We start from the raw sequence: 22,562 nt of genomic DNA, 5'->3' as shown, positions 1-22,562 counted from the left end.
CAGAGGCAATTTTGATAGAATATGACAGTAGAATAAAAATAATGTTGTTTTACTTTTGTACGGCAGTTTTTAGGCGGACATTTTAGTGGTGTCCGGGTGTCGCTTTCGGTCCAAATAATATTATGAATATTATTATAAATATTAAAATGGGGAATCTGCTAGGAAAGACATCTAAGAAAGTACACAATCTTCTAATTAATAACTTAAGGGCAACAGGAATAATGGAAAGAATTTAATTATTATTATTATTATTATTATTATTATTATTATTATTATTATTATTTTAGTTAGTTAGTTATTATTATTATTACCATTATTATTATTACCATTATTTTTATTATTGTTATTGTTATTATTATTATTAATAATAATAATAATTATTATTATTATTATTATTATTATTATTATTTTTATTTTTATTTTTTTTAAATTAAATGAAATTAATTTTTTCTACTTTCCTTTTATTTTTTTCCTGCCAATCTCCTGCTCCACACTCCAGTCCAGTAGGTGGCGGTAATGCACCTATAAGCTGGTTTGCCAACCGCCAATAAACACCAAAGAAGAAGAAGAAGAAGTGACCCAAATCAAACACACCTGTGAATGTTGTGTCACTAACAGGATGTTGGACGTTGCTAAATGCTAACAGAGCTAATGGTGACTTCTGTGTTTACTGAGGAACTTTTACCTTCAGTGGGGAAGTTAGTGGGACCAGAGAAGCTGAGTGGACTGAACCTGGAGCAGATTGGGAAGGACTTTGCAGCATTCAAGACTCACAGAATGTCTTCAGACAGGTGAGTACAACAACACACTTATTAATTAATGTAAGTTAACTCACTTAACAAGGTGTGTAAAAGCTGCTGTGGAGTTTTCATTGTTTTATTGTTGTATAAGAAGTGTCAGGCTGTTTCATTTATGTGGCTTCATAAGGCTTTTTGTACTCTCTGCTGTGTCCTTCACTCTTTGTATTAATTGTCGACCATTTTTGTTTAATTGTCTAAGTTTTGTCTGTTTTCTGGTTAATTCTATTGAAGCTCTACAGAGGATGTCAGGGCTCTGGTTCAACTGACCTATACTACTTCTTACTTTCAGAATCAGAATCGTGTTTATTGCCAGCTGTATGAGGTAAACACTAGGAATTTGCTTTGGTTTTGTTGGTGCAAATAAGCAGTAAAAATAACAATAGAATAGATAAAAACGTTAGAATAAAATAAGAATAAAAACATTTAAATTCTACCAATATACAATATAAGCTGTAAACATAATAAAAACAGATAGTTGTCAATATACAATATAAGCTATAAATAAAAAATAAACATAATAAAAACAGATATTTGTCAATATTATATTTAATACTAATACTAATAATACTATATTTATATTAATATAAATAAATACTTTTATCTAAGTAAATTTTTTACACAAATATATGTTCTAGTAAAATTTCTTTAAAGAAAATTTTCTATTAATCTTTCTATGATCGTTGCCTGTATACAGTACAGCCTTTGCAGTAAGGCTGACTGATTATTATTATTATTATTATTATTATTATTATTATTATTATTATTATTATTTTATCTCACCTTTAAACATTTTTATGACAATTTATCCAACTGTATTTTATTTTTATTTTTTATTTATTTTACTTGAATTTCCGTTATTTTTTATCTTCTAGGTAATCCCATACCTGCTCATTGTTATTAGTAAATTGAGTCTTGCTACTTACTGGGATGTAAATACTGTTTGTACTGGGCAGAGAGCTCCCTCTTGTGTTCAAATCCCAGACAGCACTGACTGTTGGCTATGAAATGAAAGATTGTGGTGAAATAATTAATCAAAAGGAGTTGGTAGAGACCAGAGGAGACTGTTTTAACTAGTTGTATTGTATTTTTAGTTTCATATTTCCTCCTCACTGACACATACTGTATCTCTCGATAAAACAAACTAAGGCTGCAACTAATGATTATTTTTTATTGTCGATTAATCTGTTGATTATTTTCTCGCTTAATCGATTAGTTGTTTGGTCTATAAAATCAGTGTTTCCCAAAGCCCAAGATGACGTCCTCAAATGTCTTGTTTTGTCCACAACTCAAAGATATTCAGTTTACTGTCATAGAGAAGTAAAGAAACCAGAAAATATTCACATTTAGGAAGCTGGAATCAGAGAATTTAATTTAATAGTTGAAACTAATCGATTAATCGTTGCAGCTCTAAAACAAAGCTTTGACAGTTTAAACAAAAGACAGAGGCGTGGAGGAGATGTGTCAATGTCATGAAGACGTTTCATGACAAACCTGCAACTCTCAAATTGAGGTAAACAAAACATTCAGCATTCATTTTTGAGTGTTGTCAACACCTTTTATTTACTTCTCTTACAGTTTAAAGTATCTTTTATCATGAAAAGATCTTTATTAACAGTTTGTTCAGTCCAGACAGTATGGCCATAACAGCACTCTTATTTTCCTTCGTTAGGTTTTACCATGTTGTTGCAGACGTCTCTCAGTGCTGTTACAAATATATAAATATGAAAATAATGTGAATAATCCTCCATTCTTCTGGCTTTCTGCCACAATCTACATTCAGTAATCTCCCGGTGAGAGTAACATATTTTCTTTTGCATTCACTGCAAACGAGTCAACATGAATATTATGTAATACTGTTTATTGTATATGTGATATAGACTTTAATATTTATTATAAAATAAATATTCTTTCAACCCATTTTCTGGAAATAAATTATAAATGAAGAAATAAATATTTAAAGGAATGTTCTCAGCAAATTTGGGAAGAGGCGATCATTAGAGGCACATCCAATGAGCAATTAATGTAAACAGAGCTTTCAAAACTAAACATAATCTTAATTTAGAGCCTCATAACAAATTCTTACATAAACAAAGAGGTACATTTTCTTCATTTCTTTTTTTTCTTCAAGTTTCAAAATGGCAAACAAACGTATTCTTATATAAATTAACTGAAATGTTACTGCTGCTGACTGTCATGGCAAACATTTACACCATATACATGTAGGAAAAAAACATCTATCCTTTATTTTTCTGCATAGAAAATGAATACTAGTTCTGTTTTATGCTACTTTTATAGGAGTGGTGGCCTATTTTACACATCATAGCATTTAAATAAGCTGTGGTAGAACTGACCTGATTCACTTGGTGGCCTATTTGAAACATGTGAAACTAAAACTGGTCGACACATAAGTGAGGATGTTAAAAGATTTAGCTTTGCACTCCTGTAACATTGACAAATATCATCTTTTTGTATTCCATGCATTCTTCTTCCTTGTCAAAACCTAGCGCCTACATTACCCACAATGCAACTCGACCACCAACAGCTGGGTCAGAGATTTGGTTGTGTTATGCTAGTGGTGGCTAATGTAGCCTTGAGCCTCTTGTTATTGGTGAGATAACTAACTTCTAATTGTTGCGATGACATACTTTTGCGGTAACTTAAAGGGCGGGTCCATTATTTATATATAAAATAAATAATATATAATTTTATATATAAAATGTATATATTTTTTTTAAGGTTTTATATCCTCCTTAACTTCCCAGTGGTGTTCCTTATGTATTCAAATTCAATTCAAAAGGTAAAATTACTGTTTTTGTGAATCGAGTTTGGTGGCTTTGAAGATGGCGATATAATGGCTCCAGTTCCCCGTCAAAAAGGGTTGTCTGGCGGCAAGGTAAAGCAGTGAAAATATTCTAAATATAGCGTACACTCAAACTGTATATTTATATTTATATATATTATATTATATATTTACTTTTTGATTTAAGTGGCTAAAATAAATTTTTCTGCTGCTCCCGTCCACAGCCGCTTTACCAGGCCGTCAGAACTGAAGCAGTTATAGCGCTCTCTTCAAAGCCACCAGACTACATTCACCAAAACAGTAATTTTACCTCGTAGAACACGGGAGTTTACAAACAACCCCACCAAAAAATAAAAAATCCGAATTAGCCCTTTCAGTTAATTCTAAACTTGACTCAGCTAGTGCTAGCATTCACATTATTCATAACCTTATTGATGAGTTTACTGTGGTAACCTTCGTCACTGCTTTTTGCAAACGGCTGAGTGAGTGAGTTTTCTTTTGAGAAAAAACAAAACCTGAACAGAACGCAGATGGACCCGCCCTTTAAATGTGAAGCTACAACATCTGGCCAGAAGTATGTGGACACCCAAACATTGCACCCATATGTGATATGTTGAACATCTCATTCCAAAACAATCAGCATTAATCTGCTCCTATAACAGCCTCTACTCTGGTTTCAGGCTTTGGTGAAGTCCAACACTGATGTTGGGTGATAACGTCGGTGTTCCAGTTCATCCCGAAGGTGTTGAAGTCCGGGCTCTGTGCAGGTCAGTCAAGTACTTCCACATCAAAACCATCTCTTCTGGGACCTGGCTTTGTTGTCGTATTGAGACTTTGAAGACTTTCCACAAACGGTATCAACAACGTTAGAAGCACACTGTTGTCTAAAATATTGTATGTTGTAGCATTACGATTTCTGGGAATTGGAATTAAGAGACCTTACCCAAAAAAACAAGACCTAAAGTGCACAAAATGATGTGTTTGGGTTGTCCACATACTTCCAGTAATATTATTTGTCCCTGCTTTGATTCACCAAACCTTTATAGCACGTATTTAAGGTTTGAATTCTCCAGAAGCTGCAGCAGAAAAGGGAAATATTCAAACCTTTTCCTTCCTTTTTTGTTTCATAAATGTTTCCAAACGGACAGCGTGTGAATAAGATCATCATTAGAGATGATTAAAGGGTCAAACAGTCAGATCTTGACATGGGTTAAATACTTGGCAGCATGTTAAAGTTCCTGTTAAACTCAAGTCTCTCAGGCTGTGCTTACGAGTGGCGGCTACACTTTACTGATGTGACAACACTGAAGTGGCATGTTGTTTCATCCTCTTGGTTATGATTGGCTGCTGGCCTCAGCTTGTACACTTGTACTTGTACAGTTTTTGGACCCCCCGTTGTTCTGTGGGGACTGTAGGCGGTCCGGGAGCAGGACCTCGACGGTGAAGCTGATTCTTTTGGCCTGGAAGATGCTGTAAGTGTTGTCGAATCTCAGAACATCTGCGGAAGACAAACAGAGCAGCATATTATTAACTCTGATCTAATGATTAAACAACATAAAGCCTTCTGAGCACCGGTGTTTGGGTCACTCACAGACTCCTGGGGTTTCACAGGTCAGTGATCCGTCCTCGGGCACTAAGTGGGAGTTGTAACGCTGGCTGTGGACGACTTCCTGCATCTGACCTGCCTTCTTCCACTCGCCCATTTTAGGCTTCAGAAACACCCCAAAGCCAATGTCTGCACTCTCAGTGGCAAACTGCCACCTACCGAGATGGGAAAGAAAAAAGATTTTCAATTTAATTTAAAGTTGCTTTTCTGACTTTTTCTGTGGATTTCAGTTTATTGTTTTTGAAAGAATAACAGTTGAAGCACTTAAAAAAACAGTAATTTCATAAATTCCTTGGGCTAGGTGTGGCATTACCACAACAAAGAATGTGACATTACTCTGCCTTATGCAAAAATAAATGTATGTATGAATAATCTGATGAACTTAATTTGATTACACTTTGGAGGTGTTGAAACAGATGACCTTTTAAAAAATCCTTAAAATGTTTGTACTCTAATTTAAGTTGGAAAGGGCATGGAAAAAGTAATTTTTAAGAGGTAAAACAACTAAATTTGATCCTTTTAAAAGACCTAAATGTTGCTTGTGCTCCTTCTCTTCAAATATTAATAATTAACAGTTTTAATAACTAATTTGTTCACCAACTAAATTATTTCATCATGAATTTTTTTCATCATAAATTCAACTCTAATTCTGCTTTATCGTTCTCTGCATCCATGCCTGCTAAATGCATTGACATTTATTTGATTTGTCTTTTGTACTCTCTTCCCATTACTTTTTTAATTGTTTTCGCAAGCAATAAATATATCTGAAAATGACAGCTATCAATACTACTATATACTGTAACAAAATTTTTTTTTTGCATGAAAACATTTTATGCACACGCCAGATCTTCACCAAAACCAAAAATCAATTATCTTCACTGTTGATTGCTCACCCATTACTTCTATGACGCAATTATTTTTTTTGAGTCTGTAAAATGTCATAAAAAAGTAAAAATGCCCTTCACAAATGTTCAGACCTTAAGGTCATATCAAACGGCTTGTTTACTCTAACCAACAGTCCAAAACTAAAAGATGTTCAATCAACAATGATGTAAAACAGAAAAGCTTCGGAAAAATGTTTTCTTAATAAATAACTTTTAATCAACTAATCAGTAAATCAATTAACTGTCTCAGCTCTAAAATGACTTCAATAAATAATTTTATCCACCACTGCTGCCACTGTGAGAAAACGTGTTGCATCCAGCTGACCTGAGAACGCAGCCCGGGAACAGGATCTCGTAGTCCAGCTGTTGGGAGGAACCTCGGCTGACGGTCATACACCGCTCGTAGTCCACCTTAACGTGGTCCCGCACGTAGTAGGAGGGGGGAACTGGGCCCACGTGGTTTATCTGTATCCGAGACCGGGCATAAACAGAGTTAGAGATACGGGTGTCAAAAAGTGAATTATATGAAATGTTGTCTGGGGGAAGGAGGAAGAAGAGAAAGCCATCACTTACTGTGACTTTGTGTCTGAATGCTTGTAATTTTACATAAGTTGCACAAAACGTTTTCTCTTTTTCACTGTTTTATTCACATAAATATCAAACCAGTCAACCGTGTTCCCAGTACTGGGAACCAACCAACAGAGGGCAGTGATTTCCTGAGTGGGATGAGTTTAATCCAGTTAAATCCAGCAGCTGATAATTAACATTAAGTATATTACAGAGGACAGACGCAGCTCAGAACGTTATTTCAGACCTGTCTGAGCATTATTATAAGGGAACTCCTCTGAAACCACTTCTCTAAAAGTCTTGCAGAAATGTCAAACTTCAACAGAACCGTTATTGAGAAACTGTCATCGACAAAAAAGAAAAGATGCTGAAAGAAAGGCAATACTAAAAGAACAAAAACACACATTAGAGAGCAAAACTCAATCAGGCAAAGTGAGAAGTGAGAAAAACCTCAGATGCATAAGGCTCAACAGTTTTTTTTAAAGCAAGCAGATCACAAAGATTTTATCTTTCCTGCCGCACAGATCACTGCAGTTTAAAACAGACTGGGTCTCGCTACGATATTAAAGAATAACTTCAGTATTTTTCAACTACAGCTGTAACAATTAATCGATTAGTTGTCAACTATTAAATTAATCGCAAACTATTTTGATAATCGATTAATTGGTAGAGTAATTTTTTAAGAAAAAAAAGTTAAAATTCTGATTACAGCTTCTTAAATGTGAATATTTTCTGGTTTGCAGCACTCTCGTGCAATACTGTTGTCCCCATTAGTCACTTAGACACAAAAACATGGCAACATAGGGTCCAGGTTGAAAAATACAGAAGTTAACCTTTAACAACTCAGAAAATGTTTGCTTAATAGACCGACAATAATGATCCCTAAAGATGCAGAAAAATCACACACAGAGACTGATCAATGAACTCTACCAGTTCATTTCTATCTTAACATACAATTTGCAAACAATTATATGTTATAAGTGCATTCCTTCAGGCCCATCAATGATGCCCAATTCTTAAAGGAATAATTCAACATTTTGGGAAATACACAATGTTACACTTAGCTTAGCACAAAGACCGGAGGAAACAACTAGCCTAGCTCTATCTGATCGTAACGAAATCCACCTTCCAACAACTAATGTGCTGGACTATTTTGGCACGTTTCCATCAAGCAGTCCAGTTCAGTTCAGTCCAGTTCAGTTTGTTACACATTAGGATGATTTTTTTTTGCGTTTCCATGAGCAAAAGTTGTGGATGGTACCAATAGAACCGCTCCATTCTTGGTACCACCTCGGTCGATTTTCCAAGGTAGATGAGCCGATACTAGAAGGTGGAGTTAAAACACTGCCAACTACTTATTGGTCAGAGAGAATCGTCACGAGCGTGACACGGGACATCCTGCACAAACCCACGATTTTTGAATAGCCAACCTACCATCAATAGCGACCACAATTTTTAATTCACTCAACCCAGATTTAAAAAAAATGGCAGCTCACAAAACTACGGCGTACAGTTGAGGAAGTGCAGATGATTCAGCGAGTGTCCCGTTGATGATGATGACACGGCAATTTAATGCGCCACCGCTACGGCGATCAGCTGAGAATCCCGCCTACACTGAGGGGGTTCTATCAGCAGTGGAAACACCGCAAGAGAAAAGGACCTGGTACCAGAAGTGAGTCAAGTAGAGCCGAGCCGTACCATGCAGTACGGCTTTTGTTCACCGGGCGTGGTGACTTCCTGGAGTGACTTCCAGGCTAGCTGTTTCCCCCCGCTTCCAGTCTTTATGCCAAACTAAGCTAGTTGTCTCTTGGCTTTAGCTTCATATTTACTGTACAGACATGAGAGTGGTCTCAATCTTCTCATCTAACTCTCGGCAAGCGACTGGAGCGCATTTACCAAAATATTGAACTATTCCTTTAGTAAGATGACTCAGTTCTTACGACTTAAACAAAATAATACAGTACAACGTCAAGGACACACAGGTAGCTAAACTTATAAAACAAAACGGTAGAAAAAAGAAAACACTTTGACGCTGAGCATCTCAATTCCTTGAATGCAGCCAAAATGATTTTCTCTCTTCCTGTTCCTCAGCTCTCCTGGGCCCAATTATTTATCTACAGAAACAAACGCACGGTCAGTTTTCTCGTCTAGAATATCTCGTCTATAAGTGCGACTACTGAAGCTGCCGCTCGATACTACACTGCCAGGTTTGACTAAATCTCTCGGATCAGAGGGCTACGCAGCGAGGCAGGGATGCAGCGGGGATGAAGTGGGAGTTCTCCTTGATTAATAATTCATTTCTCATCTGCTATTTCCTGTGGATTGTCTGCAAATATCGTCTGTCATTACCTGTTATAGTTCACACAGCAAACCATGTGTTGAATGCAATCGGGCGACCCACAAATTAGATCCCTTTTGCATCATTTCCTTTTTACATTTGTGTATGTCTGGCAGAAAGAATGTGTGCAGCTGTATTGATTCATTCTGCCAGACCAGAACAGTCCTTGTATTGTCATTGAGCTGCTGTGATCAAACTGGCACATTCATGTTTAATAGGATCACTGCCACACCGCAGCCAGTGTTGGCAGCATTAACATTTTAAAGAGAACATCTCATCCAGGTCTGTTTGTAGCCTGACTGTGCCGTTGCATTATTTCTGTTTAGGCAAATTATTTAACTTTATGTTTTGCTTGGCGGTGATAAAACTGGTAGTGTGGGAACTCCCATAAAGTGTAGTTTGCCAGTCAAATGTAAACCCACAATGTTTCATGTACACACTGCATGCATATTCGCCAGACGGTGTGTCCCCAAAGCAAAGCTGAAAGCTGCCAAACTACATGAGCACATGATGCAAACCAGTGAAAGAAAACTACAGGGCAGGACTCACAAGTCTATGAAAACAGAGTCCATATATAAATGTTTGAAACTAATCCAAAGCAGGCGTACTGTCGCATGTTTCATTTACAGGAGGGCTGATCAGCTGCTGTTGGAATCAGACGTATCGTATCTATTGCAGGACTGTTGGTACATCTGTCTGACGTCGTTGTGAAAAGCAAAGTTGCCACATATTCTTCAAAACATCTGTCTGTAGCACTGGACATTAATTATTGTACATTAATTTGACTTTTGGTTTTTATTGTGATAACAAAATTATAAATTTCTGTTGATTCCAAGAAAATTTAAATACTAAAAGTGACAAAATGTGTTAATTTGTTTTTGTGAAAGGTTATACTGCAGGCAGATGGTAGACGGCAAACCGGATATCATTTTATTGGACGAGAGCAGGAGAGTAAAATTAGGCGAGGCCAGCAGAGAATACCGGTTATGGTAGATGGCACAAAGTTAAAATATTTTATAAGAGTTTGCAATAGAATATTAAGAGAAAGCTGCATTTTATAGCTACATGCATCACTAGAATAATTACATAAAATAAAATAATAATTTGTAAACAATATGACATCACCATAGCGAAATATCATGTGAATGCAGTATAATGTCTTAAGTAATGCATTCAACTGGGACATCATTTATGACATTGAACATTAGTTTTATCATCTCATGTGATTTTGCATGCATATACCATATCATGATAAATATCAATACCAGAAAATGATCCTTATTTATATCGTGAGATTGATTTCAATCACATCAGTGCAAGAACTGACGCTTTTATCTGCCGAGTGATGGCACTCAAAGAAATAAACAGTTGGATTCGGTAAACATACTTTGGTGCTCTTTTTTGCTTTAGCTTGAGGTAATTGTAGGACTAAGTAACATTTGGGGAGAAAACTATTAAGAGCAAACAGCTTATTGTGTTTACTCTAATTTATCCTCATGAATGTTTCAATAAATGTATATCCAAGTATTAATAGTATCTCAAAAATTATGCAGCATCTGCAACAGATACTTGTCTCTTCCAACTCATCATCAGCCCACCTTTACCAAAACGACAGCACCTATGGGTGTGCAGTTTGGGTTGTTGTGTGATTCACTGACTCACCCTGGTCCGACAGCGAGGATCTCCATCCGGATCCGTCAGTTTACCGCCGTATATCGCCGGCAGCTCCTCTGGATCAATGTACTTCAGTAAAACCTCCTGCCAGTTAGCTGTAGAAACAACGACGGGTCATTTCATCAGGAAGGAGGGAGGTGAAAGTGGGTGAAATATTCTCTAAAATAAGATGTTTGTAGTGTCTCACCCCCGAGGATATAGATCTTCTGTCTTGTGTTCTCACTCAGAAAGTGCTTGACGAGGTTGTAGGCCACAGGAAAGAGTTTGGGTGCTGCAGGAGAAAAAGTAAATAGCATTGACCAAATGGGTGTAATCAAATCTCTAACTCTTCAAAAGCAGGACATGATGATAAAAAGACGAACAAAGAAACACAGTTGAAATCTATTAATTACTCCCACTCATTCACGGAGGAAGGACAAATTTACCTTTAATGACGAACAGCCTTTTCAAGCCTTCTGGGTAGTTGTTTTCAAACATCTGGAGGATCTGGTGACACAGAGGAACATGTCAACAGTCTGTTTCCAGTATTAGTTCTGTGAGGTCTATGTCTCTTTGTACCTACCTCTCCATATGTTTCTATAGCAGGCTTCCATAAGTGTTTCAGACCCAGACCTTCTACGTCGTAGATCATGGTGATCGCCTCCACGTTCGTCCCAAGCTGGTGACAGAAAGACAGGGAAATGTAATCTGTGAAACTGTAATTCAGTTGGTAGAGCAGGCTGGCCATTCATTGTTGGGTGGTTTTACTTATTATGTTTATTCGTGGCTCCTTCTGTGAACACGAGAAAAACACTGAACCTCAAATTGCTCCCCAAATGTGAGTCACTTTGAATAAGAGTTTCTGCCAAATGAATGTAATGTAATGAAACCGAGCGATAAAGCCATGTGACATCTGATAGAGACAAACTGAATAGAATAAAAACAGACCAACTTGAACCCTCTCGTGCTACTTCTGGTTGCAAAAAACAAGATAGCGACTGCCAAAATACCGAACTCCAGGCTTCCAAACGGCAGTCGACAAACCGTGACTCTCACCTTCTGCGACTGGAGGGCACAGTCCTTCTGCAGGACCTCGCAGTCTTTGATCTTGGACTTGATAAAGTCTTGCTTGGCGGCGGACAGGAAGAGGCCTTTAGGATCCATGGGTCCGATGACGTCGTACCAGATAGGACTGCCCTCGCGGTCGTGACCACACATCCCTCCTGACAGATACTTCTCTATCACCTGCAATCAGCATTCGTTTTAAATGGTTCCATCAGTCGTGTACTGGAATATTTGACGCATTTATTTGAGAAAAAAATCCTAAAATGACTCTTTAAGTACACTGAACCTACAGTAGGTGTTGGTTTATAATGTTTACGGGGTTAGTATTACCTCTGGTGGACGCCAGTCTTCGGTTATTGTGTCTACTTTCATCTGTTTCCTGAACTCAACATGCTGGAAGAAAAGACGGGTGCAATCATAGGATTAATAATATACAATAAGTACATTAAAGCATGGTTGTTTTTTTACTTCCTTGATGATAGACTGCTTGCACAGTGGCACATCCGCCCAAGCACAATGTAGTGATTTAAGTGGCTTAGGAGGTTTCAGACAGTAGGAGATGTAAAAGCTGCCCCGTCAGCAGGAAGGGGATCAGTAGTACACACATACTGGTACATGCCAACACATGGTTACAACCTCAAACACACCAACAAAGGGAGGAAAGAGATGTTTCAAACTGGCTCTCAGGCCATTTTGATATATACATTTACAGGTTTATAAATAGATTTAAGAAATGACAGATAGTTTTAACTACTGAGGCGAGAAATAATGAAGATACCGGAACAAGGTGGTTCAGATGGAGTTTGATAAGGTTTGTTCAAAGATTAAAGCTACAGTTACACAGCCTGTTTTTTTAATCTCTATTCCAAAAGGCAGCTCCGTTAACTGAACAGCAGACAGCGGCACGGAGGCTAAGCAATGTACTGCTGTGTGGACGCCACATTAGTTCGGATTCAAAAGTCACACAATAACACAAACTAACTAACCGATTGAGACAGCGTCAGACCATCAACTCTCGTGTTCCACAAGATAAAATTACTGTTTTTGTCAATGGAGTCTGGTGGCTTTGAAGAGAGTGATATAACGGCTTTAGTTCCCCGTTGGAAAGGGCTGTCTGGCGGCAAGCTAAAGCGGTGAAAATATTCTAAATATAGCGTACACTTAAACTGATATTGATTCTTTTTTAGGTGTCTAAAGTACGTTTTGCTGCTGCCCCCGTCCACAGCAGTACATTGCTTAACTTCTCTGCTTGCTTCTACAAACTGGGGACGTGGTGACCGCCGTAATACACTGACTATGGATAAGTACCTCATACAACCCCACTTTGAACTAATCCTTTCAGTTATTTCCAAACTTAGCACAGCAAACGTTGACTCAGCTTCGCATTATTCCTAACCTTATTGATTAGCTTACAGTGGTAACCCTACGTCACTGCTTTTTGCTAACAGCTGACTGGGCGTTTCTATTTGAAAACCCAGAAAAGAACGCAGATGTAGTCGACCTTTAAACAAAAGCTACTGTTGCTGTGTTGATTTGTGGAAGTAGGCAGCCTTTGCGAAATATAACAACTTTATAAGACGACATCTCAGGGTGACGTGTCTGTCAGTTTCTTCTGCCACCTAGTGGACACAAATCGGTTAATGCAGCTTTAAGTTAGGCGGCTGTAAATCTTACTCTGTCATTTTAATTACTCATTTAATCCCTTTCATCTATATCTTATCTCAAACTGCTGCGATGACTCAGTTTCCCCACAGTGAACCGTCACCACACTGTTCCTCCCTAATCTGATGAACAGTCTGTGCTGCAGCTAACTGAACTCTCTCACACAACACTAATTAGACACTGAAAGAGAAAGCATTGTGGTTGTACCTCGACTTTCGACTCTGTACATGATTAGTATTGCATTACTGTCCTATGCTACTCAACAGAGAAGCTGAACATGTTACCTTTCGCAGCATGGCCTCCGACTTCTGGATGTTGAAGTTTCTGGCTAAAAAAAAATAGAGAAAGGAAAGTAAAAATGAGGCTGACGTGATAAATACAGACATCATGATCCATAAATGTTATATTGTCTTTAACCAGAATGCAGAGAGAGACACTTAGAGACACTATAATATATTGTAAAGCAAGCAAACTTTATCTATATATCACTTTCCAAAACATGAGTTACAAAGTGCTTTACAGCAGGAGGAAAAGGGAATGAGGGAAATAAAAGTGACAAAGAAGAAAATATACAGAAAAGGACAAAGTGTAAAAAAACTAAAAATATAAAGTTAAGAAACCGATCACAGATCCTGTAAAGACATGTGATAACTTGTGATAACAATGCATCTTTAAACTCTTTTTAAAGGGCTAAAACGTGTCAATCATTCAGTCAGTCAAGTATAGTGGGAATGTTGGAAAGATTTTACATGATCACACTTTGCTTGACCTTTTTATATCTAAATCTTCTTAAAGGAGGAAACTTGAAACAACAACAATTAAGAGCGTAATAAGATTTGGAGGGACGAGATCTGGAGCACACCGTTATAGTTAAAGCTTTTAACCCTTTCCACCCCAGCAACCCCCTTATTGTCAATCTAGCTAGGAAAGACATCCATCCTCTGAATGCTCTAGGTCTCTAGTTTGTGGCTGTAAAGTTTCATGAGGCTGTGATTATCCTAGAGGTCACCACAGGTCATTTTATACAGCGAGGTCAAGTTTACTTAAATAAAATGTCTCCTATGGGGACTAACATCATCACACATGAATACAGTTGGGCTTATTGGATCCACAATTTATGTAATTCAAGACTGTTTAGGGACCCCAGTATGCAGAAATATTCAAATACACCATTTAAGAATAGGAGAAAATAATATTTATACTGCATGCAACTAGTGATTCCACCAGTTCCTGTCTTATTGTGTTGTCTGTTGAGGCACTAGTGGGAGGCACATTCTTTGCCAAATTGTGTCAAAAACATTGTATAAATGTCTTATAAAACCAACACAATAGGTGTCAGTAGAAACAATCAGTAGATTACTAAATAAGGTGTGAAAATGTGAAAAATAAATGTCAACAACTATACAGTAGTTCTTTAAAAGTTTCTCTATAATTCCTACAAGATGCCTCCTCCGTCCACAAATCACACAGGGGGGACAACATTTTAGGAACTGCACATGCAAACCAAAGACTGTCTGCCTTTTGCATGCAAAAATATTTTCTATTCTATTCCATAAAAGACTCTCTGAAATTGTATAATTGTCATTGATACCGTCTGGGAATAAACTTATAAAACATCCAAAACACCTCCTCTTCTCTGTCGTATTACATATTAAAACCATTGTCAGTGAGACTGATCCAGAACAGAGTTGACACACAGTTCACTGTCTTAATACTACTCCATCTAAGGTGATTAGCGCTGCAGCTGACCGTCTGGTGGAAAAAGCACAACAGCGCTGTTGCTGTTGAATTGAGACTTACAACTTACTCCGGCAGTGGATTAAACTGCACCAAATGCTCCAGTCTGGCATCTTAACTGGAACATAGTGACTTACAATTACAAAAGCACAGAGCAGATTCCTGCAGATGACCAGGCTGTGTATTATTTTGAGTCGGTAATGAGTGTTTTGCTCCGATCACTTCATCTTACTGGATAATAACAAGTTTGAACTAATAATAATATACACAGTACCGGATGAAAGATGTCCTTCTGCTTCTTATGTATCCTGTTGTATAAAGAGGTTGTGTGTAATTATTTCTTATTTCTGTTTTCAAGGTGATATCAGACCCAAGTGCAGATTTGATGATCTGATTAACGTTATCTGAAGCTGTGATAAAGGTTCATAATGTAGCCGGTACGAGGACAAACCCAGTCAGCATATAATACCTGAATATTATCTTTAGAAAGATTTAGATAACATGTAGGTGTTGCGATATGACTTCTTGTTACGTGACTAATCATGAAGGCATTATTCTTGGCTAGTCTGTCGTACACTAAAACAAAAAAAGACAGCACCAATAGTATTTTTTATGCTGCAGAGGTAGCTAAAAAAGCTAAAAATCCCTATATGTTTATACCTAGAGAATATAAGCTAAAGTCAAGAGAGGGCAAAAGTCACTATATTTCATGTCATCATGGGCTCAAGATCCCAAGTAGGGCCAAATTTGCAACGCCTCAATATCTGTATCTTTTTATATAAACTCACATCTGTGCCAAATGGGTTGCTTTTATCGTAAAATGCACAATTGTTATGCTTAACTGCCCCACTAAAGCGGCAACCTCCGGTGCTGAGAAATGAAGCCAACGCAGAGTGCCAAACACTGCAGTTCCTCAAATGGCCACTTGAGGCTGGCTCCAAAAGCGAGTCAATCCCCTTAGACCCCCATGTTAAAATGCTCACCTTTACAGCAGAAATAAACATGTTTACAGTCTGGTACAAAAAACGGTTTTGGTCTCTATAGATAATTTCTCCGTTCATGACAACTGTACGGTGGTGAATTTTTATATAAATCACCCGTTTAAATTATATTAAGGCTTAAAGTTCGGCATAATTGAGGGCGTGGCTGCTTGAAGTGACAGGTGGGTGCTGTACCAGGTCGCTGGCTGCTAGCTGTCTGCTCTGCTGCGTCACCCGGGACGCCTCAGCTCCACCGATGATCCACCTCTCTGTTCATTTTTGGATTAGCCGTGAGTTAGGCTGCGTCGGCACTACCAAGATGACGACGGCCGGAGCTTCATAACGGCTCTTCAGAAAACTATGGGTGACGTCACGGAGACCACATTTTATACAGTCTGTTGTCAAGACCAAGTCAAAATGCATGCATGTGACCCTGATGTTCAAAAACCCCTGTCTTGTGACTAGAACCGGACTTCAGTGGTTTTCAGAAAAAGCTGCTGTTTGCAAAATTCAGTTTCACTGAACTCTGGGAAAAAAATGTGCACTTCAGTGTATAATACTTTGTCCTAACGCACTCCAGCACAGACTTTACCCACCCCTTTATCTCTTAGGGTGAGGCTCCTCAGAGATAAATACACCCAGTTGGAGTGAGCTTCAACCGGATGCAGACTTTGACAGAAAACTGTTGATAAGTTGGTTCTGCTAAGAAGAAGAGGGTCATTGGCCTCTAGTAGACTCAACTTCTATCATGTGACAGTAACAGGGTGGATCTATCACACAGTTGGACAGTGTGATAGATCCATACAGTGTGACAGACGGTGTGAATATGAAACCTTGACACAGGAACCACTAGAGCTACCTCAGCTGAGTTCAGATCCATCCAAGAACCTGTGTTTTTCTGATCATCTACTGGTTAAATCTAACTTTAAAGTAGCAAAAGACATCATTATGAATAAATGTTGATTGCACAATGTAATGGTTATAGAATAATGACACCATCAGCGTTTGGATTGGTTCTCTATGAGCCTCGCTTTCACTGTGTAATTCTGATCTAGATTATTCTGTGGTGAATCATTAGTGCTCACTATGTGCCACCTCAGGCTTTAAATCAATGAACTGCACTGAGCTGTCCTCACACTTACTGTATTCCCACAGCTCGATGGTCACCATCTTTACATTCATGTTGAAAGGGAAATAGCTTGAATCATTCAGAGCGTACATTAGAACAAACAAACACCTCATTGTCTGTGTTTTGGAGCTGTGACGCCGACCTTCCCATCCGCTGTGGTCGTTTAGTAAGGCTTCATTAGAGAGAACAATACGCCTTCATTGCCACTCTGAGCTCTTCTTATGAAACCATTTTGGAGGAAACTTTCAGGGAACTTGAACCCAGCGGAGCAACAGGAAGACAAGAGTGTCCCCTGGCAGACGGGCTGTTGTCCATCGTAGTGCGTCTTTAATGCGATTAGCTCTGGATTAGCCTGAAACACAGAGTGCTAGACCTCTGCTGCAGGACTAATCAGAACAAGGCCTCCTTTAATCACTTGCTGCCCATTTCCTCCAGAGTCTGAACGCGTAAACTAAACCAGGGCTTCTGCATTTTAAGACCTTCTTAATCGGGCTGCCCCCTCTTAGTCGATTAGTCGACCAATGCCTAGTACACAACGTTAGCCCTGAATTGACTTGGACACTTGACTTGACTTGTATATAGATGTTTTATTTGATTTCTTATTTTATTGTTGGTCATTGATGCTTTTTATATGTATTTATATAATATTTATTAGGGCTGTCAATTGATTAAAATATTTAATCGCATCATTGTCCATGATTAATCTCAATAAGTCGCAAATTAATCGCCCATTTTTTTTTTATCTGTTCAAAATGTACCTTTAAAGGGAGATTTGTCAAGTATTTAATACTCCTATCAACATGGGAGTGTACAAATATGCTGCTTTATGCAAATGTATGTATATATTTATTATTGGAAATCAATCAACAACACAAAATAATGACAGATATTGTCCAAAAAACCCTCACAGGTACTGCATTTAGCATAAAACAATATGCTCAGATCATGGCAAACTGCAGCCCAACAGACAACAACAGCTGTCAGTGTGTCAGTGTGCTGACTTGACTATGACTTGCCCCAAACTGCATGTGATTATCATAAAGTGGGCATGTCTGTAAAGGGGAGACTCGTGGGTACCCATAGAACCCATTTACATTCACATATCTGGAGGTCAGAGGTCAACGGACCCCTTTAAAGATGGCCATGCCAGTTTTATCTCGCCAAAATTTAGCACATGTTTGGAGTGTTATTTAACCTCCTTCACCATAAGCTAGTATGACATAGTTGTTACCAATGTATTCCTTAGGTTTTCTTGAGAGAGATGCATAAAAACTGGAGTCAAATTCCTTGTATATATGTACTTGGCAAATAAAACTGATTCTGATTCAGATTTTCCACTTGCCGACAGTTTTTGGAGCTCCCTTAGAAAAGCCCCAGATCAGAGGAAAATCTGTGTTGGCTCTGCGATCCCATATCGGCGCTCGAGCGTTATGTGTGAACTGTTAAAAGACGGGAGCCGAGAGGCTCGTTGGTGCATCGCAGATGCATTCTAGATATCCAGCAGGCTAAATATCTACTAAATACCTAATAAGCTACTTTACTTGTGGTCGGCTGATGGTACCGACTGCAAAAAAGAGGATTGAACAGCCTCCTGCAGCCACTGTCGCAGCAATCCCACTTTTAGTTTATAGGTGAATAATGGCAGACAATTAAAACATTTTATAACAAACATTACAGCCTACAGCAGGCAAGATAAAATACTTGTAAAATTAAATTTAAGACTTAATCTGAAGTCAGTGCCTGCAGATACGCTGCCTCAGCCTACCCGAGGAAAATCAGAATCGGGGAATCACATTTAGTCTGAAATGTTTTTTTAAAAATCCCTGACGTCTTCCTGGTTTATTTTAACCGCTGCTGAATAAAAAGGTTACAGAGCAGGTTCAGTTCTTCATCTGTGGTTTGAAGCATCGCGTTTAGGCGTGAACACCATGTGAGTCTCTTTCTCAACCCTACAAACAGACTGTTTACACGTGTTGCATCAGGTCCTTTCACGTAATAAACCACTGCAGCTTCTGCTTTTTGCACAACGGCACCGACAGATTTTCCAATGCAAATGATTACATGCAAATAATGACACGTTTCAGGATAAACGTAAAGGATTACGGGAGAGGTTTTGCTTTTTTTTCTGTGCAGTGCTAGCTGTGGTTATGGAAAAGCAGTAGGTGCCTCACGTTTCTCAACTCACCTCTGAGCCAGCGTAACAGGAAGTGGTCATGCTGTGCAGGAAGTTGTGGAAGAACGTCTTGTATCCTCTCTCGAAACTGTAGCCAGAGGAAGGAGAGAAGAAGAGAAGTATGATTGATGTGTTTTCACATTTGAGCTGCAAAGAGGATTTGATACTAGGAAGCGATATTCAGGGAAACGTTTAACCTAATCCTTACAGTTACACTTTTCACCCTGGAGGTAAAATAAAATACAGTACTTTTCTTTGTTTAAAGTTTTTCACTTATTTTAGATTAGTGGGTTTTATTTCCTAATGCTGCTGAACAACTTGTGACTTTGTGACTAATTGTTTTAAAACACTTTAAAGGCAGTGTTGGGCAATGTTCAACAACGGATGTCTGTAAACAGTTTTTGCATGGGTAGAAAAACAGTCAAGGTAACCCACTACATGGCCAAAAGTATGTGGACACTTTAGCATTAGGGCTGCAAAATGATCTTTCTTGATTCGTCATTTGGCTCGGCCCAAGTTCACATATTTACATTGCTTGATTTGTTGGACCAACAGTCAAGAACTCAATGATATTTGGTTTACTGTAATAGAAGATGAAGAAAACCAGCAAGTATTCAAATCTGAGGAGCTGCAACCAGGGAATTTTTGTCACGTTTGCTGAAAAATTTACTTAATATTTCCAAAACCATGGGCATTAATGTGCTGCTATAACAGCCTTCACTCTTCTGGTGTTAGACTTTTCACCAGATGTTGGCATTGGGGAGATGTTGTAGCCTTTGTCTCAGTCAACATTTCAATTCATTCCAAAGTAGTGCTGCAACAATTAATCGATTAGTTGTCAACTATTAAATTAATCGCCAACTTAATCGGTTTGAGTCATTTTTTAATAAAAGTAAAGTCTAAATTCTCTGATTGCAGCTTCTTAAATGTGAATATTTTCTGGTTTCTTTCCTCCTCTATGACAGTAAACTGAATATCTTTGAGTTGTGGACAAAACAAGACATTTGAGGACGTTATCTTGGGCTTTGGGAAACACTGATCGACGTTTTTCACCATTTTCTGACATTTTATAGGCCAAACAACTAATCGATTAATCGTGAAAATAATCGACAGATCATCGACAATGAAAATAATCGTTAGTTGCAGCCCTGTCCTAAAGGTGTTGGATGGGGTGAGGTCACATGTGCAGGCCAGTCAAGTTCAGTCAGTTGCACGTGAGCATTGTCATGTTGAAACAGCAAGCTATACAGCTTTTGGCTATATAGTGTAATTCGATTCCCCTCATGTAATTGTGCAGCCGACTTCCCCTTAAGTTAAACTAAATGTATTGTTTACTGCATAACACACACTCACAGTGAACCCAACTATTTATAACATGTTTGAATCACATGAAAACAGATATGTGGAAGTGATCTCTAAACACAGGAACTATAAAGTGCAGGAACGCATTTTCTGAAAGGACAGCCTTTATAAGGTGCAACTAATGACTTTACTAATAAATCCTTTGAATAGAAAGTGGTCTAAATGTCTGTATTGTAATGCTGCTGAAAAATTTGTTTCACTGATAGAAAACTGAGACAGAGATGAGGTTGTATGTCTAACCAAAAACCAAAATAAATTAAAAATTAAAAAAATAAACAAAGCATGCAAAGGGAGTATAACTGAAATATAGTTTTAGTCACCAAAAATCTATTATTGCCTCAGGAACACTGTCCTTTGCTGCCTTAGTTTAGACTAAGACAAAGACTGTAAATTATAATCTAAAAATGTGCATTAAAGAATGAATTATATTCTATAAATGTGCTTTAAATACTGTGAATTATAATATAAAAATGTGCATTAAATACTGTAAATTATAATATAAAAATGTGCATTAAAGACTGTACATTATAATAAAAAATGTGCATTAAAAACTAAATTATAATCTAAAAATGTTGCATTAAAGACTGTAAATTTTAATCTAAAAATTTACATCAGACTGTAAATGATAATTTAAAAATGTGCATTAAAGACTCTAAATTATAATCTAAAAATGTGCATTAAAGACTGAATTATAATCTAAAAATGTGCATTAAAGACTGTGAATTATAATCTAAAAATGTGCATTAAAGACTGCAAATTATAATCTAGAAATGTGCATTTAAGACTGCAATTTTTAATCTAAAATTATGCATAAAAAACTGTAAATTATAATCTACAAATGTGCACTAAAGACTGCAAATTTTAATCTAAAAATGTGCATTAAATACTTTAAATTATAATTTATCAGAAAAAGGTGCCAGACAAATTATTATATAACAGTCAGGGATGCCAAGAAAGATAATTATGGCAAAGAGATACTACAGTATAAAGCACAATTACTATTACCATTATAATATAGCTGAACTCACCTGCTCCAGTGCTTCAGCCTGTTTCGGACTGAGGTCTCCGACTCTTCCGCTCATGTCTGCGACCAGAAGATGTTGGAGGACAGATACAGACACAGAAGAAGCTCCTTCAAAGTCAGATTATTATCAGACTGACGGACCTTAAAGAGAAACAACACCGTCACCGTTAACCGTGACAGGCGGGTTTCTCTCCGGTGATGCTGCTCCGCGGCTGCAGCGTCTCTCTGAGTGTTTTATCCTCTCTCTCTGTCAGATGCACGCAGGTGATAAAACAAACCGTCAGAGGATGAAGGAGAAAAATGTAAACACGACACCAGCAACGCGTCAGAGCTCTCGACCAATCAGCTGCCTCGGCCAGAGATAGGAGGACAGAACAGGAGAGAGGAGAAGTAAAATTTGTAGTTCTTACACACTGGGGTTTCTTTAACCAATAAACCCTTAAGACATTTAAATATACATATTCAGAAAAGAAAACTGTACAAATATCACATTAAATATACACCTGTGTATACGCCTGATATACGCACTGTCACTGACCTAGTACTTTTTAAATCTAAACTCAAGACTTTTTTATTTAGATTGGCTTTTAATACCTAGTAGCCCGGTGACCCTTTTCCTGTGCTTTTTATGCACCTTTTTATGATTTTATATGTTATGTTTTTATTCCTGTTATTTATTGATGTTAATGTAAAGCACGTTGGGAACCGTTTGGTTATTGTAAAGGGCTATACAAATAAATTGATTGATTGATTGACTGTGTGGGGAAAATCATGATTTACAG

The 22,562-nt window shown here is 37.8% G+C and overlaps 1 protein-coding gene and 1 long non-coding RNA gene across 3 annotated transcripts; one reads left to right on the top strand and one right to left on the bottom strand.

The window, feature by feature from the left end:
- Window positions 1–563: 563 nt before the first annotated feature.
- On the top strand, window positions 564–5,352 carry LOC141769899 (uncharacterized). Its single transcript, XR_012594351.1, has 5 exons — window positions 564–791; window positions 2,470–2,590; window positions 4,281–4,367; window positions 4,981–5,072; window positions 5,212–5,352. It is a non-coding gene; the product is annotated as an uncharacterized LOC141769899 (long non-coding RNA).
- Window positions 2,642–22,064, bottom strand: LOC141769897 (SEC14-like protein 2). Of its 2 annotated transcripts, XR_012594350.1 has the most exons (13): window positions 21,785–22,064; window positions 19,407–19,482; window positions 13,660–13,703; window positions 12,044–12,106; window positions 11,705–11,893; window positions 11,232–11,327; window positions 11,095–11,155; window positions 10,857–10,940; window positions 10,658–10,764; window positions 6,416–6,555; window positions 5,192–5,361; window positions 4,684–5,098; window positions 2,642–3,456 (listed from the first exon to the last, which is right to left on the bottom strand). XR_012594350.1 is itself a non-coding variant. In XM_074639406.1 (12 exons), exons 1-12 carry the CDS (start codon window positions 21,836–21,838, stop codon window positions 4,935–4,937), a joined length of 1,248 nt encoding a protein of 415 aa, XP_074495507.1. In that variant the 5' UTR covers window positions 21,839–22,064; the 3' UTR covers window positions 2,642–4,934. The 2 variants fall into 2 exon arrangements, 1 of the variants encoding a protein (XP_074495507.1); XM_074639406.1 differs by having other exon boundaries at window positions 2,642–5,098.
- Window positions 22,065–22,562: the final 498 nt, after the last annotated feature.

The sequence above is a fragment of the Sebastes fasciatus genome, chromosome 6 (genome assembly GCF_043250625.1).
Source record: "Sebastes fasciatus isolate fSebFas1 chromosome 6, fSebFas1.pri, whole genome shotgun sequence".
Taxonomy (NCBI): domain Eukaryota; kingdom Metazoa; phylum Chordata; class Actinopteri; order Perciformes; family Sebastidae; genus Sebastes; species Sebastes fasciatus.
Note: the sequence above shows the minus strand (reverse complement) of the source record. Positions and strands in the feature narration are given on the sequence as shown.

Bases quoted from the DNA above. Each gene is read 5' to 3' on its own strand.
- LOC141769897 (XM_074639406.1), bottom strand. From the start codon at position 21,838: ATGAGCGGAAGAGTCGGAGACCTCAGTCCGAAACAGGCTGAAGCACTG. The intron at 12,107-13,659 runs GTAACATGTTCA...CTTTTCTTCCAG, and splicing joins CGGAGGCCATGCTGCGAAAG to CATGTTGAGTTCAGGAAACA. The intron at 10,941-11,094 runs GTAAATTTGTCC...TTTCTCCTGCAG, and splicing joins AAGGCTGTTCGTCATTAAAG to CACCCAAACTCTTTCCTGTG.